Below are 13,916 nucleotides of genomic sequence, written 5' to 3'. Positions count from 1 at the left end.
CGGACCATTTCCTGCCTCCGGCCGCCACGTGACGGGCTCGGCACGCGATCCGCTCGCCCCGCTCCGTGCCGAGCGCGAAGGCGAAGGGCCCGGCGCTGCCTAACGCCCCGGGGCGCTGCGGGCCGAAGGCGCCCACCCTCGCCGGGGCCCGGCCCGGCCCCGCAGCCGCGAAGGGGGCACGCGGGGGTCCCGCGGTCCCGGCCCGCGCCGCCTCGCCCCGCCCCGCCCCCCGCGGCGCCGCCTCCCATTGGCCGACGGGCGGGGGCGGGCGGGCCGCTTTGTGACGTCACGCTCAGCTGTCGGAAGGTCCCGATTTGTTCGGGGCAGCGGCGGGCGCGGGGCAGAACCGCGGAGCGCTATCGGGGACGGTCCGCCCGCGGCGCCCGCTCCCGCCGCCACCTCCGCGCCCGCCGGTGCTGTCCCGTGCCGTGCCACGCCGTGCCACCGCCCATCCCGGCGCCCGCCGACACAGTGACCGGTGCCGATACCGGCAGGGTGAGTACGCGTTGCGGGGGCCGGGGGCTTCGGGGTGTCCGGGGGCGGCGGTGTGGCGGGGCTCCGGGTCGGGCTCCACGGGAGCCTTTGTCTGGCAGCGGCGGACGGGGCCGGGCCGGGTCAGCTGGGCCGGGGCCGCCCCCCCCCCCCCCCGCGCTGTTGTTTGTTTCGGCACCGCCGGATTAAGCCCCGCGCCTGCGCCCCGCTCCCATTGGTCGCGCCGGGTTGGAAGGCTGCGGTGACGTCGCCTCATTTCCATATGACATTGAGACGTCACGAGGCCCCCCCTCCCCCCCCCCGCAATGTCCTCCCGCGACCCCGCACGGCCCCAGCCCGGCGGCGGCACCTCCCGGCGGGGTCACCGACACCTCCCGGCGGGGTCACCGCGCCGTGCCTGGGCAGCGCGGGCGGCCTCAGCGTGCGGGGGCTGTTCGTTGGGAAATGGCGGCCGTCCGGGGGGATGGGGGGGGGGGAGCACGGCGGTGTGTCATCCCGGCAGCCCCGCGGCGGTGCCGCGCTCGCGTTCCCGCGGCCTCACGAGTCGCGGCGCGTGCCCCGTGCCCGCCGGGCTCCGGGCTGTGCGCCGCTGCCGTCACCGCCGCTGCGCGCGGCCCCCGGGCGCCCTCGTGCTGCGGGACGCGGTGCTCGGCGGGGCTGCGCAGCTCCCGCAGCCGCTGTTTGTTTGTTTCTTTGTTTTTCCCGAAGAATAAATGTTACTATTTTTAATTCTCCGACATCACGCTGAGGTTCCTACCGCGCCTCGCCGTCGCCGTATCTGCCGCTCGTGCGGTTGGGTGCAACGGGAAGAGCGCGGGGGAAGCGTTTCCCTCAAGGATCGGCCCGTGCCGCCTCGCGGGCGGGGCTGGGGGTGCCCGGCTCTGGGCCCGGCTCGGCTCGGCGGGGCGGGAGCCGTCTGCGGTGCTGCGCGCGGGGCCGCTTTGCGGCGAAGCGCCCGCCGGGAGCTGCGAGGCGCGGGGTCACCCCGCAGGGCGGCGGGGGGGAGGGAGGAGAGCGGGGCCGCCCCGTGTCCCTGTCCCGGTGCCGCGGTCAGGGCTTTGGTGCTCTGGGTGTGCGGAGAGCGCTCTGCGGGCGCTTGTCTAATTTAGGTGAAGCGAGCTGAAAATAGCGCTTCCCACGCGTGCCGGAGGCGCGCACCTGATCTGTAGCGCTGCCGCTGTGCTGCGCGTCGGCAGCATCCCGCCGTGCCGGTGTGGACGGCGGGGCGCAGCAGCTCCGCGCCGCTTCCCAGCGCTGCTGTCCTCGAAGGGCGAAGCTGCCCGTGGGTCCCCGCGCAGCCCTGGCGCTCGCTGCCCGCTGGGTGCGTGATGACCCCGCAGCGGGGGCTGCTCCTCGTGGGCTGGGGGGACGTCCCGGCCGTGATCGGAGCCTGCGAGATCCCAGTGGGTGCGTCACCCTCGTTTGCCTTTTCCGAGGTGTATTTTTATTCTTAGGATTTAATGCTCCAGGAAAGGGGGCTGCCCGGCTGGGTTGGCGATGAGTGTATGGATGGATGGTGCTGGAAATGCTGTGGCTGTGCTGTGGTTGTGGCCGTGGTCCCGGGGCAGAGCACCGCCACGGCCGTGTCTATGACCAGGGAAGCTCCTCTGCTGTGCTCCGGTGCTGCAGAGGGAGCCATTCCAGGATGATGGATGGAGGGATCCCGGCTGCCATCAGTGTGGGGCTTTGCTTTTCTCCACGTTGAGCCCTAGTGGCATTTTCATGTCCTTTTGTCTCTGGACCAAATGCGTTTTCTCAGCACAGTTAATACTCTGCACCTTGTGCCTGCCATCTGTCTGCGGCTCTTTGAGGGCTTTGCAGCCATTAATGAAATCGGAGCGCTGGCCCCACACTGAGCTGTGGGGAGCTCTTCCCCAGCAGAAAACTGGAGCAGTAACAAGGCCTGGCTGGAGGAGGGCACTGCCCAGGGCTGGGGTGACACAGCCCTCGCCCAGCCCGGACCGTGGGACGTGGTGCACTCACTGCCTGCAGTGGTCCTGCTGCACCTAGCCCTGGCTCTGCCCCTGTTCCCTCAGCTCGGGTGCACTGGACACATATGGCAGTGAGTGGGCATCTGTGCTGGAAGCGCCCACCCAGTGGGTGCAGTTGGGGTGCGGATGGGTGCGAGGTGGCTGTCTCCATATGCGTGGCTGTGTGTATGCCCTGCGGTGCTGGGTTTGGAGGCCTGGCTGGTACAGGCTTGGGGTATCGTTGTAAAGTAGCAGTGGTGGCATGTGTGACAGGGTCCAGAGCTGGAAGGTGGCAATGAAATGCATGCAGCTGCTTGAGAAGAGCATCTCTGCAAATAACCCACAGAGAATCTAACAATAACAGCTTTCAGAATTAAACCAGCCCAGAACAGGTTTCAGCACTAGTGAGGCTTCTGGAGGTGAGAGTGCTTCCCAAACCCTTGGAGCCCATCCCCACTGAGAGCACGTTTCTAACAGAAGTCACGTGCAGTGTGTCCTTTGCTGCAGCAGAGGCTGGGACTGCCTTCCTGCTGTTCCCACTGACACCAGTCCTCCGGCCTGAATGCCCCTGTTCCCTTTTGCAGGCTTTTGCACTGAAGCCAAGTGAAGAACCTCATAACTACACTGCACACCCTGTAACTCAGCAAAGACTTGGGCAAAGCACTCCTGCCTCAAGGAAGGACCTCCAGCACCACTGAGCTGTGTGCCCTGCCCTATCTGCCCGTCCCTGCCTTGAGGCGGGTGCTCAGCAGCTGCTTTTCTCCTGTCCCACCTGACCGCTCCCACCATGTTCCAGCGTCTCACCAGCCTCTTCTTCAGTGACAGCAGCGCACCAGAGGGCCTGGAGGAACCCAAGCCCTTTGTCTCCGAGGAAGAGGAGGAGGATGGATGGCTCATAATCGAGCTTGGAGGTGAGAAAAGCAAGGTTTCACGTAGCTGCTGAAGGGGCTTGTCTCTCCAGTGCTGGGCAAGTACTGTCAGGTGATGGCACAGCTTGCCTGTAAGTGGGGACACTGCCCTGGGGTTCCCAAGCCCTCAGTGCCAGGATGGGCCTCCTGTGCAGTGCCGGGTCAGGAGGAGACCTGGGCTTTGGGGTGGTTCCACCTGCTCACTGGGTGGGGGCAGAGCACTGTGGCCAAGGGCAGGCAGGGATGACAGCCACAACCCCTGCACTGTAATGGGACTGTGTTCTTGTGGCCACCTCCCCTGCAGCCATCTCCAGCTCTGCAACATGCTTGGGTCTTCTGAGGCCACCCAAGGGGGGAAATCTCCTCTCCAAAAGCCTTTGCAAGGGTTTATCTGCCCAAAGTGTGCCTGGCACCTTTGCTAGGAGCACTCAGGTGAGGTCATGCCATACGCATTCTTTGTGCATGAGGGCTTCTCCAGCTCCACTAAGGTCTTTGGGTTGCTATTGTAGGGTTGATGACTCAGCTGATTGCAATGGTCATTTTGTGACCTTTTGCTTGCATAGGCACACACAAACAGCTGTCTGCACTGCAGGCCTTGGGCTGCTGCTCCTCAGTGCCCACCAGCTGCCTTTGCAGCCTCTCATGAGCACGGAGCACAGCCTGGGGCTGGGGCTTGTCCTCCTTGAGGTGGGCACTGTTCTGCGAGCAGATGCCACTGCCTGTCTCACATGCACCAAGGAGAGCTCAGTTTTGTGATGCGAGTTGTTTCTTAGGGATCTGTCCCCTGTTCAGTGGACAGTGAGCTGCAGAGGGACTGGAGTGCCGACCCACCTGAGCTGGGGGGTGGGGAAACCCCAGTGCCAGTGGGAGCGCTGCAGGGAGCTGGAGGGTGACGTGGGCCACGCAGAGGAGTTCCTGTCCTCTGAAGTGCTCCTGGAGTCACAGTCATGATGTGGGAGGGGATGGGTTGCTAAGAGCTCCTTGCACACAGGTGTGCAGCTGCTGTGCGTTGGGGCCAGCGGGCCTCTGTTCTGCTGCTGGCAGTGGCCGCAGCGTGCCCGAAGCGTGCTGGGAGGAGCCATGAGTGTTCCCCAGCAGAGAAACACAGAGCTGTGCCCTGAAACCCTGGGTGGGAGCCTGCAGCCTGCTCAGTGGGGCTCCAGGGCTGGCTGTGGTACGAAGGGCTCCTGTTTTTCTGGGTGACTTTTGTTTTGTTTAACTGAAGCAGCCGGGCCCTTGGTGCAGAGCCAGCCTTTGGCATGGAGCCGGCATTGACCTGGCACCCCGCTGCTAATTCCTGCCGGCACCACGGCTGCCTAAGCATTCCCCAGCCAGCGAGGGATCGATTTAGTTCAGCCCTATTTTGGAGCCCAGAGTTATGCAAAGCACTTCCAAAACAAAGCCTCTTGGCTTCAGCCCTGGCCTCTGTGTTGTGGCAGGCGAGTGCCTTGCAGCCCGGCTGTCCCCCAGCGGCCTCCAGGTCTCTGACCCACGTGGTGCAAAATGCACCTGAGTGCGTGGCCCCATGGGGCGCATCTCCAGGGCTCTGTGTGCAGGCTCCCAGCTGCAAGTCAACAGGTGGTGTGGGCAGCCTGAAGCAGCCCTTGTGACATCTAGGGCCCTTTGAGATGCATGGGGACAAATTAGCACACGTGGCCCCGTGACCTGGGAGCATGCTCGCTCCTGGGGAGCAGCACTGAATCCAGGCTCTGTGTCTGCTGTTGGTAAGCAACCTGCAGCCTGGTGCAACCTGAAGCAAGGTGCTCTCCCGTCTGCAAGGCTAATTTTGGCCAGCCCTGTTCCCAGGCTGGAGGAGCTGGGACGTGTTAGAAGGCAAACACCTGCCGTGTGCTTTCTATTTTTTCCAGGCTGTTTAGGCAGCACAGGCTCATGTTTGCCTCTGATTTCTCCTGCGCCTTCACCCAGCAGTGCGGTCCACCCTGTCCATACAGACTGCACTGAGCCCACCCCAAGCAGAGCGTGGCCCTGGTGGCTGCGAGGCAGTGAGCTCAGCTGGCTGGGAGGAGGCAGCTGGCAGGCTGAAGTCAAAGGTGATGTGAAAACTTCTGGTGAAGCGCTGATACTCCAAGGGAAAGGTTTTTTTTCTAGGGAAAAGGTGCGCGCTGTGTGTGTTTTGCTTCCATGTGTGCACAGTGTCATTTACTGCCCCTCTTGAATGGCACAGTTCAGGTGATCTAGGAAAGCTTGTAGACAAAAGCAGAGATTTTTTTTTTTTTTTTGGCCGAATTTCTTTCTCTGCTTCAAGAAAGAAAATAATTACTGCCAGGATCCCCAGCTTTTGGTGAAACCACCCACCAGAAACCGTTGCGGGGTCAGCACGCAAGGCATGGCCGCCCAGCTGGGACCCCCCGTGCCCATCTGCGGCGGCGGTGCTGTGGGTGCCTCACACACTAACGATGCCCCTTTCTCTCCCCCCTCTCCCCACTGTACATGGTGTGTGTGTGTCCCCGCTGCGCCCCGCATGGCTCTGCACCCCGCTTGCTCCCCAGGCGGTGCTGCCCGCCCCGGTGCACAGCGGCGGGCAGGGGCTGGTGGCCACGGGTGCTCGGTGCGGCCCCGTCCGGCACCACCACCTGCCTCGCCACCGGCCCCGGTCCCAGCTCACACCGGCAGCTCCACGCCCACCCTACCCAGCCCCTGCTTGATGGACGAGAGTTGGTTTGTCACCCCTCCCCCCTGTTTTACTGCAGAAGAGCCCGGCCCCGACGGCGTGGGCAGCAGCCCAATGGAGGACCTGCTCATCGAGCACCCCAGCATGTCCGTCTACGTCACCAGCACCCTCGAGCTGGATGCAGAGGGACCTCAGGACGATGCTGTCGGGTGAGTGTGAGCTCAGGGACCGGGGTGGCCATGCACAGCCTGCAGCGTTTTGCCTATGCTGCCCTCCCTGGGGGGGGGGGGGCTGGGGTCAGTGGTTTTAAGAGGTAGATTTAGGTTAGCCTAGGGAAATACTTAATGCCAAAGGTGAGGAGGTGCTGGAACTGGTTGATCAGAGAAGCTGTGGATGCCCCATTGTCATTGGAGGTGCTTAAGGTCAGCTTCAAGCAACCTGGTCTGGTAAAGATGCCTGTGGCAGGGGATTGGGTGTGATGATCTTTGAAGGTCACTTCCAACCCAAGCCATCTTGCAAGTCAGTGACATCGGTGTCCCCATGTCCTACCTGGCAGGGTGCCTTGCCCAGTGCCATGCAAGGACAGCAGCCTCCATGCCTGAAAGTGTTCTGGCATACACTAGGACCACGTTAAGATGACTATGTCCCATGGACTGGCCACGTGAAACCTTTGCTGTGTGCTTGCTGCTGGGGAGGCACTGGCCCTGTCCTCATCCTCCCCTGCATATTGCATGTTACCTCACTGCCAGGCTGGAGAGTCTGCCAGGCTGGCCTTAAGCCTGGTGGCTTGCATAAGTACGGCATGAGCAAAGAAACCCCACCAGGAGAGGGTGGCTCTGAGCATGTCGGTACGCCTGTGCCCCCATTTTCCCCATACAGGGGAGTGCTGCAGCCTGCTGCCACCAGCCCTCCCTCCTGGCTCTCTGCTGGCTTGGGTTACTCTCCCGCTGTGTGTGGCAGTGGGACAGAGTGCTCTCCCCTTCACCTTGACCTTTCTTTCTGACCCATATTCCAGCATAATGGGGGATAACTAAACAGATGCCATAATCTGCCACCTAACCAAGGTGCAAACAAGACCCAGCTCCCTGCCATCTCGTTCCCTGGGAGCTGGCAGGATGCAGCCCCTGATCTGCCCTTCCTGCACCTACAGCTTCTGTGCAGCATGGGGAGCTCTGTCCTCTCCCCATGGCTGTCCCTTCACAGTGCTCAGGAAAGCCCTGACCATGCCCAGCTGGCCCAGCCCTGGTGCTGCTGTGCTGGGTTGCTGCTGCCCTGGCCCCGTGAGCCCTTCCTTAGGGCAGGGAGGCATTCCCCGTGTCACAGCTTCGCTATTTACCCAGCCTTGCAAGGGGAGTTGGAGGAGAACCTATTTGGCCAGGGGACGATGTCCCTCTTGGCCTACTCCTTGTGCAAAGCCCTTCTGAGGACCACAGTGCCATCTCTAAAGGAACCTCAGTGCTGGTGGGTGAAGGAGGAGAGAGGCCGAGGGGAGCTAGGAACCAAGGGGAGCAAATCTGCTTTGGGAGCAGGGTGGGCGCAATAGGGCCATGGGTTGTGCTTGGCTCCCGCCCACTGGGTTTGAGCGTGCTGGTCCTGCCCACGCCATCCCACAGCCCTCGCGTGGAAACCTGTGCGGAGGGGGCTCCGCGTGGAGCAGGGGCGCAGGAGGGTGTGGGCGGCTTACGTGTGGGACGGGAGCCCTGGGCACCACCCACCTCTGACGGCCCCACGTTCCCGCAGGGAGGTGCCGGAGCCCCGGTTGGAGCGGCACGTGCCGCACCGCAGCGCGTCCCTGTCGGTGAAGGCCGCCGTCCTGGAGAAGGTCAGCCAGGCGCGGCGGGTGCAGCGGGCCAAGCAGCTGGCCGAGAAGCCGTGGCTCAGCCAGAAGGCGCTGCAGCGGCAGGACAGGGCCCGCCAACGCCCGCCCCGCCGGGCCCGCCAGCGCGCGGGGAGCTTCCTTCACCAGCCCTGCCAGCGCCACTGCAACTACTGACCTCACCGCAGCACCCGCCGGCGGGGCTCGCTTTCCCACTGCCACCGGCCCCGCAGCGCTGCCGCCCCGCCCTCCTTCCACTCCCCGCACCTCTCCGGGCCCTCACGGTGTCGCCTCGCGCGGTGCGGATGGGAGGAGCGGTGCCGCACTGCGCTGTGCCGTGCCGGCTGCTATCCCCCCCACCCCCCCTTCCGAAACGGCCCCTTTCCGAAATCCATGGAGAATCCCGTTGGCTGTGTCCGAGGAGCTGTGACATCAGTGCCTTTCTTCACGACATCGTACTCCTCCGGGTGAACAGACCGTGATGTCACGAGTGGATACTAAGCAGACGTGGGGAAAAGAAACAGCGATGAGATTTGGTATTTGAGGGGAAAAAAAACCGACACTGTAATCAATGCTTCCTCCTCCCGTCCGCGCTGTCAGAGCAGAGCGCGGGCAGAGCCGCTGTCGCTGCTGGCGCCGCTGCTGGGCCGGCTGTGCCCTCGGCTGCTCCGTTCTGGCAAAACCAGCAACCCCTCTTCCTGCCCAAATTTCTTAATTGCGTTTTTACCACAATAATATGAAGACTACAGAAAGCCAGGCGGGGGCTCTGTGTTTTTAAAGACAACCTTACCAGAAATCTCAGGAAACAAAGCACTGAGCCGGGAGCTGTCGGAGCACTGCGGGGAGGTGACAGCCGGGCTGGCGCAGCGCGGGGACCTCAGCAGCTCCCTGCAGTGAGCGCCGGGCCCGGTGCCACCGCGCTGCAGCCGCGAGCGGTCCCAGGTCCTGTCCTGTGTGAGCCAAGGAACGTCAGCCGCCCCGTGCCACCCCCGGCAGCAGAGCAGAGAAGGGACCCGCGCAGACCCCCCCAGGTGGCAGAAGCACGTTGGAGCTGGCGGCGAGAGAACGTGAAGGGACAGGGAAGGATGGAACCAGCAGTTGCAGCGTGAGGCCGGGCAGCGGGAGGGCTGCGGGCCGGAGCTGTGCCGCAGAGGGAACCCTGTCTGATCCGCCGACATCACGTTACGTTGCTGGCGGCAGCCACCTCCAGGCCTGGGCGATGCTCATCGGCGCTGCTGCGCTGGGGCTCCTCCTGGCGCCCAGTGCTGGCCCCTGGAATGTGCTGCCCTTCAGCATTGGGAACCCCTGGAATGGCAGCGTGGGAACTGCTTTTAGGCGATTGTTGTAGGCCCAACCTCGGACTGCTGACTTTTTTTTTTTTTAATGAAAGAAAAACCCACCCCCAGACCCTCCTCCAGTGAGTACTTCCCCAGATCCCTGACTGCGGACGTGGCTGGTGCTGCTTGCCTGCAGGGTTTACCTTCAGCTCTGATGACACAGTGATCCCAAAAGCACAGGAAGAATGGAAATTTGTTTCAAATACTTTTATTCTAAGCCACACATTGGAGCCTTCCAGATTCGAATCTTCCAGGCCAGTTTCTCGTTCCAGTCCTGCTGGGCACAGTGCTGGCTGCCATGCTGCTTGGTGCCCAGCACTGGGCAGTCCCATTCCTAATAGGAACCCCCATTTCAAATTCTCCTTTCTAATTTCAGTAGCAGGCAGGGTAAAAGTTCTGAGGCGGAAAACAGGCAGATCTCTTGTGCTGCTTTTCCAGCCATTCTGGTAAGCACAGTGTTGCAGAGCTTGTTCCCAAAGCAGAGCAGGAGCGAGCCGGGGGTCAGTGCCTCGTCCTGCCCACCCCGGGCACAGTCAAGATGCACAGTTTCATTTCTGTACTGGAGACTGATGGATGATTCCTTGACTTGAGGGGAAAGTTTACATCCTTTGGCTTCCTTGACTTCACGTGAAATGCCTTTTTATTTCTGAAGTGATCCCTGGCGCGAACTGGGCCACAGGCGCTGCTGAGGATGACAGGGCCCTTCCTGGGCACTTCGGTGTGGTGGGGAGGGCTGGGTTTGACACTAGGAGCCACGTCCCACACTCCTGCTCTCTCCCAGAGCTCTGGATGATGTACCCATTGGCCACCAGGCTGTTCCCTGCCCCGACAATGCCTTCAGAGGAAGAATTTTTTTCTCTAGCCCAGATGCACATCAAGGAGTTAACAACGCCAGCAATTCTGCCCTCAGCCATCTTAACCTGCTGCAAGTTCTGCACATCTGAGCAGCCACTGGTCTCAATGGCCCTAACAAGGAGCGCCTAAAGCCAAGGTTGGGGGTGCCACCTCCACCCCTCTGCAGGTCAGAGGTGCAGATGTGCTGAGGGCACTGTGCAGCCCCTGGGCTGAATGCTGCCGCATGCACACTGCATGTCTTGTGTCCGCTCAGCTGCTTGCAAGCGTTGCCCCATAGGAGACCACTCGCCATGTCAACACCGTCCTCTGCTTCCTGCTCTTCCTGGCACCGGGGCATCCGCAGCCCCTGCCGAGCCCTCACTGGTTCCCATCATCTGTTTCAAACGGCAAATGCTGTTGCTCCGTCCTGTTTTGGGGAAGAGACTGCAGAATGTTCTGTTTTCCTTTCATCTTTCTGTGCCAGTCTGAGACATCTGTCATCACGCTGCTCCCAACCAACACAGGAAAAAAAGTGGAACTACTATCACACTTTTTATCAAGAGTATCTTTATAAAAGGTTAATAAATTATTAACAGTGTTCTAAAGAAGAGGTTAATCCAGAGTCGTAGCATCCCACGGGCGAGTGGAGTGCACTTACTACGGTGAATAGGCTCCTGTGGTTCCCCCCTCTGTTGTTTGCACACTTGCTCATGTATTAATATCTATTAATCACTGATTAACCCTGTACACAATGAGTATGGATTCACTTCTCGCACTTTGTGACCAACACTTCTGATGCTGTGGCAGTGACACGCTTGAACTTTGCAGAAGACCTGTGCTGCTCCTGTCTTGTCCAGCGGTGATCACTACAGACGGCCTGATACCAAATCTGCCCCACTGTTGTAAGATCAAGGAAAACCCTTTACGCTGAGGTGATGAGCCTCCTTGAATCTTAAAATGAAAGGTGCTTAAAAACAGAACTTTTTGGTGTGCACAGGTGTGCACGTGTAAATATTTTAAAACCCGGTGTGGATGTTCAGTAGGTTGTTTTGGGGTTTTGAGTTTTTAGTTTTTTGCATCCAGTCTTTCTGATTTGTCAGTAGCCGTGTGGGGCTCCCGGTGGGAGGGGAGTGCAGAGCAGGGGGAGCTGTGGCCGCATCCTGCTCGGGCGGCGGGGCGAGTTCTTGGCTTTGTTTTGTTTTGCAGGGGGAAGCTGCGGTGTGGGCTCAGGGACAAAAGAGTTGGCTGGGGCCCATCGCAGGGTGTTTTTCTGGACACCTCCATTTGGACGTGGGTTCTGTCACTGCCCATGAGGCCGTGGCCACTCGTCTGCACAGAGTCTGTAGGGCTGTGGGATGTGCACTGCGGCCCCTGGGCAGCGCGGTGTGGGGACAGGTGGGCATGGGCATGAGAGCGGTAACCGCATCCTTGTGTTGCGAGCATCATCCCCGATTCCCTTCTGTTTATCCCCAAAATTCATGTCGTACTGCTAGAATGGAGCAGGCCCGTTCTGCTGTAAATAACCCAGCACCTTGCGAAAGATTTGGGCAGCCGGACGGCACCGTCTGCTTCTGTGGCAGCTGTGTGAGGCACTGGGAAGCAATGCTGGGGCAGGCTGACAAGGATTGCTTTTGCCGCCCTGGCAGCTCAGCACAGCCACATCCCGCTGCCCAGCTGTGGCTCTGGCCAGCAGCGGGAGTCACGAGGTGGGGCAGAGGGCTCTGAAGAACGCAGCCACAAATGTGCTTTCCAAAACAAGTGCTGTGAAGGCTCGCTGTAGGGAGAAAATGGTTCTTTCCACAAGAGTCAGCTTTTCTATAATAGAGAAGGCTTCACGCATAGCTCATCCCAAAGATCACCTCCGCAGGAGTATTCTCTGTACCTCCAGGCGCGTTGCTAATTAATTGGTAATTCTATGTTTACATCTTTTCCGTTCAGCCCCACCGGGCAGAAAGGCGCGCAGCCGTCCTGTTCTGCTCAGAGCAAGGAAACGAAGGCAGAACACTGCAGTGAGACTTGAGACACTAACGGCACAGCCTTGCGGTTGCTCCCACAGAGGCTCGACATCAATTCCAGTGCTCGGCAGCATCCGGGCCTCCCCTGAATGCCCACAGTCAGAGCAGGCCTGTGGAGGTGTGCCTTGATTTCACTTTGATTCCAACTGCCGGTGGTTCAAAGTCGTGAATATTATCCCAGTGTAATCGAGGGCTCAGTCCTTGTTATGTTCATGTGACCACAGCATCTTCCGTGGCCTCGTGCCACACGCTGTCCACACACCAGGGGAAGGCCTTTCTGCTTCTCAGAAGAGGTCTGTCTTTATTGTAAACGACAACTCTTTCTTTATAACGCGCGGCAGAACAAACCGAGCAGCTCTGTGGAATGGCGAAGTTGTCCCACGCTGTATCCCTTCCATTCTTCCCCACAGGCAGATGAGGTGTGGGGCGCCCACCCCATCCACTGCGCTGCTCAGTCACCAAAATGCTGTTAGAGGGGAACTGCCACAGCCTGTGTGCTGTCGGCATGTGAGCTCAGAGCGTACAAACCTGACACAGAGCTTCAGCTCCACCGCAGCTGACAGAACAGCTCCTGCTGCTGCAGTCCATCGCCTGTGCAGGGGGGCCGGGGGTGCGCAAGAAGATTTTATTCCCTTCAAACAGAGGGGGAAAGAAACCAGCACCACGATCCCAGCTTGTAGCTTAAAACCAGGCCGTGGGGAGCCCCGCGCTCCTCCACTCCTTCACCTTCCCCGCTCTGTTGGAAGCTGGTCGCAGGCGTGCCCAGGTCTCGCTAGATCTTTTCTTCAGCTGTTTCAACAGTCACACTTTAGGAAATCTGGGGGTGGGGGAACAGTGCAAGGCGTAACAATAAAGTAGTAATAGTCTTTTTTTTTTTTTTTCTTCTTGTATCATAAATGTATCTGTATGGAGCAATGGAGCATTGCGATATTTTATTTATATGTATCAACTCTACCACCAGGTATTCTGCTTGTAAAACTCATCTGCGCTTACTTATTGTACATCTCCGTGCTGTATGGCTGTGTATGTGCCTTTCACCCTTTTTTCATGGTCTGTCATCTTATTTTTTTCTTAAACAACTGCAGAACTTGAATAAATTAGCGAACCGCAGTTAAAAGTCCTATGCAAGGGATGACTGGGAATTACATTTTCAATCTGCGTTTCTACGTCGCTTTAAGCGGGTGCTGAGACCTGCAGAGAAGCCTCACAGAAAGAACGCCTTCAAAGCCCCATTTCGGCTGCCGAATCTCCTGGGCAGCTTTGAGGCACTCAGCCCCCAGCACAGCTCCTCACCACTCTGTACGTGGGGCTGAGCAGCGGGCACTGCCCCCGGACAGTGCTCCACATCCAGCTTTGCCTTTCACGTCCTCTTCTAAAGAGGAAGCGCTGTCCGGGCTGAGCGGGATGCCCTACGCCTTTGCTCGGATGCTGAGCGGGTTGGGGCGCGGCAGAGCCACAGACCCACGCTGTGCAGCAGTGCCCACGGCCACGTCCTGCTGCAGGGTGACCCGGCGCTGCCCAATGCCTTACACCGGTGGGACGACGCTGACACCGTGATTTTGGAGATGAGAAAAAAAAGCCCCACGTTTTCTACATCACCTATGCTGTAGGACTGAAAGCTTGTTCAAAACACTAATGGAATACATCCTCTTTGTGTGTTAACGTGTTAAATCAATGTAAGCAAGGTTAGTAGGGGAAGGGTGTCTACTTCTTGTGGGACTTTGTTTAAGCGTTTACCACGTGTCAACTGACTGAGGGACACGACTGCCTGGAATACGTTACGTAGTGTGCCTGTGTGTGTGTAACCTGGGTTCGGTTGTTAGGTTGTAATGCTGTCTTTTGACTGAAAAAAAAAAACTAATATAAAGAAAAACCACAATAAATAAATAAATATATATATATTTAAAGTCTA

The 13,916-nt window shown here is 59.5% G+C and overlaps 1 protein-coding gene across 2 annotated transcripts; it reads left to right on the top strand.

The window, feature by feature from the left end:
* The first annotated feature begins 301 nt into the window (after positions 1–301).
* On the top strand, positions 302–13,916 carry TP53INP2 (tumor protein p53 inducible nuclear protein 2). Of its 2 annotated transcripts, none has more exons than XM_015296284.4 (4): positions 302–495; positions 3,047–3,373; positions 6,082–6,211; positions 7,743–13,916. In XM_015296284.4, the coding sequence occupies exons 2-4, from the start codon at positions 3,250–3,252 to the stop codon at positions 7,993–7,995; spliced, it is 507 nt and encodes a 168-aa protein (XP_015151770.1). In that variant the 5' UTR covers positions 302–495; positions 3,047–3,249; the 3' UTR covers positions 7,996–13,916. The 2 variants fall into 2 exon arrangements, with proteins under 2 accessions (XP_015151770.1, XP_015151769.2); XM_015296283.4 differs by having other exon boundaries at positions 5,881–6,211.

The sequence above is a fragment of the Gallus gallus genome, chromosome 20 (genome assembly GCF_016699485.2).
Source record: "Gallus gallus isolate bGalGal1 chromosome 20, bGalGal1.mat.broiler.GRCg7b, whole genome shotgun sequence".
Taxonomy (NCBI): Eukaryota; Metazoa; Chordata; class Aves; order Galliformes; family Phasianidae; genus Gallus; species Gallus gallus.
This window is presented reverse-complemented; position numbering and strand designations above follow the sequence as displayed.

What these genes read in the sequence shown, in the direction of transcription:
- TP53INP2 (XM_015296283.4), top strand. Translation starts at nt 3,250, where the DNA reads ATGTTCCAGCGTCTCACCAGCCTCTTCTTCAGTGACAGCAGCGCACCA. An exon ending in GCTCATAATCGAGCTTGGAG is followed by an intron (nt 3,374 to 5,880) that starts GTGAGAAAAGCA and finishes CTTGCTCCCCAG; the next exon opens with GCGGTGCTGCCCGCCCCGGT. An exon ending in CCTCAGGACGATGCTGTCGG is followed by an intron (nt 6,212 to 7,742) that starts GTGAGTGTGAGC and finishes ACGTTCCCGCAG; the next exon opens with GGAGGTGCCGGAGCCCCGGT.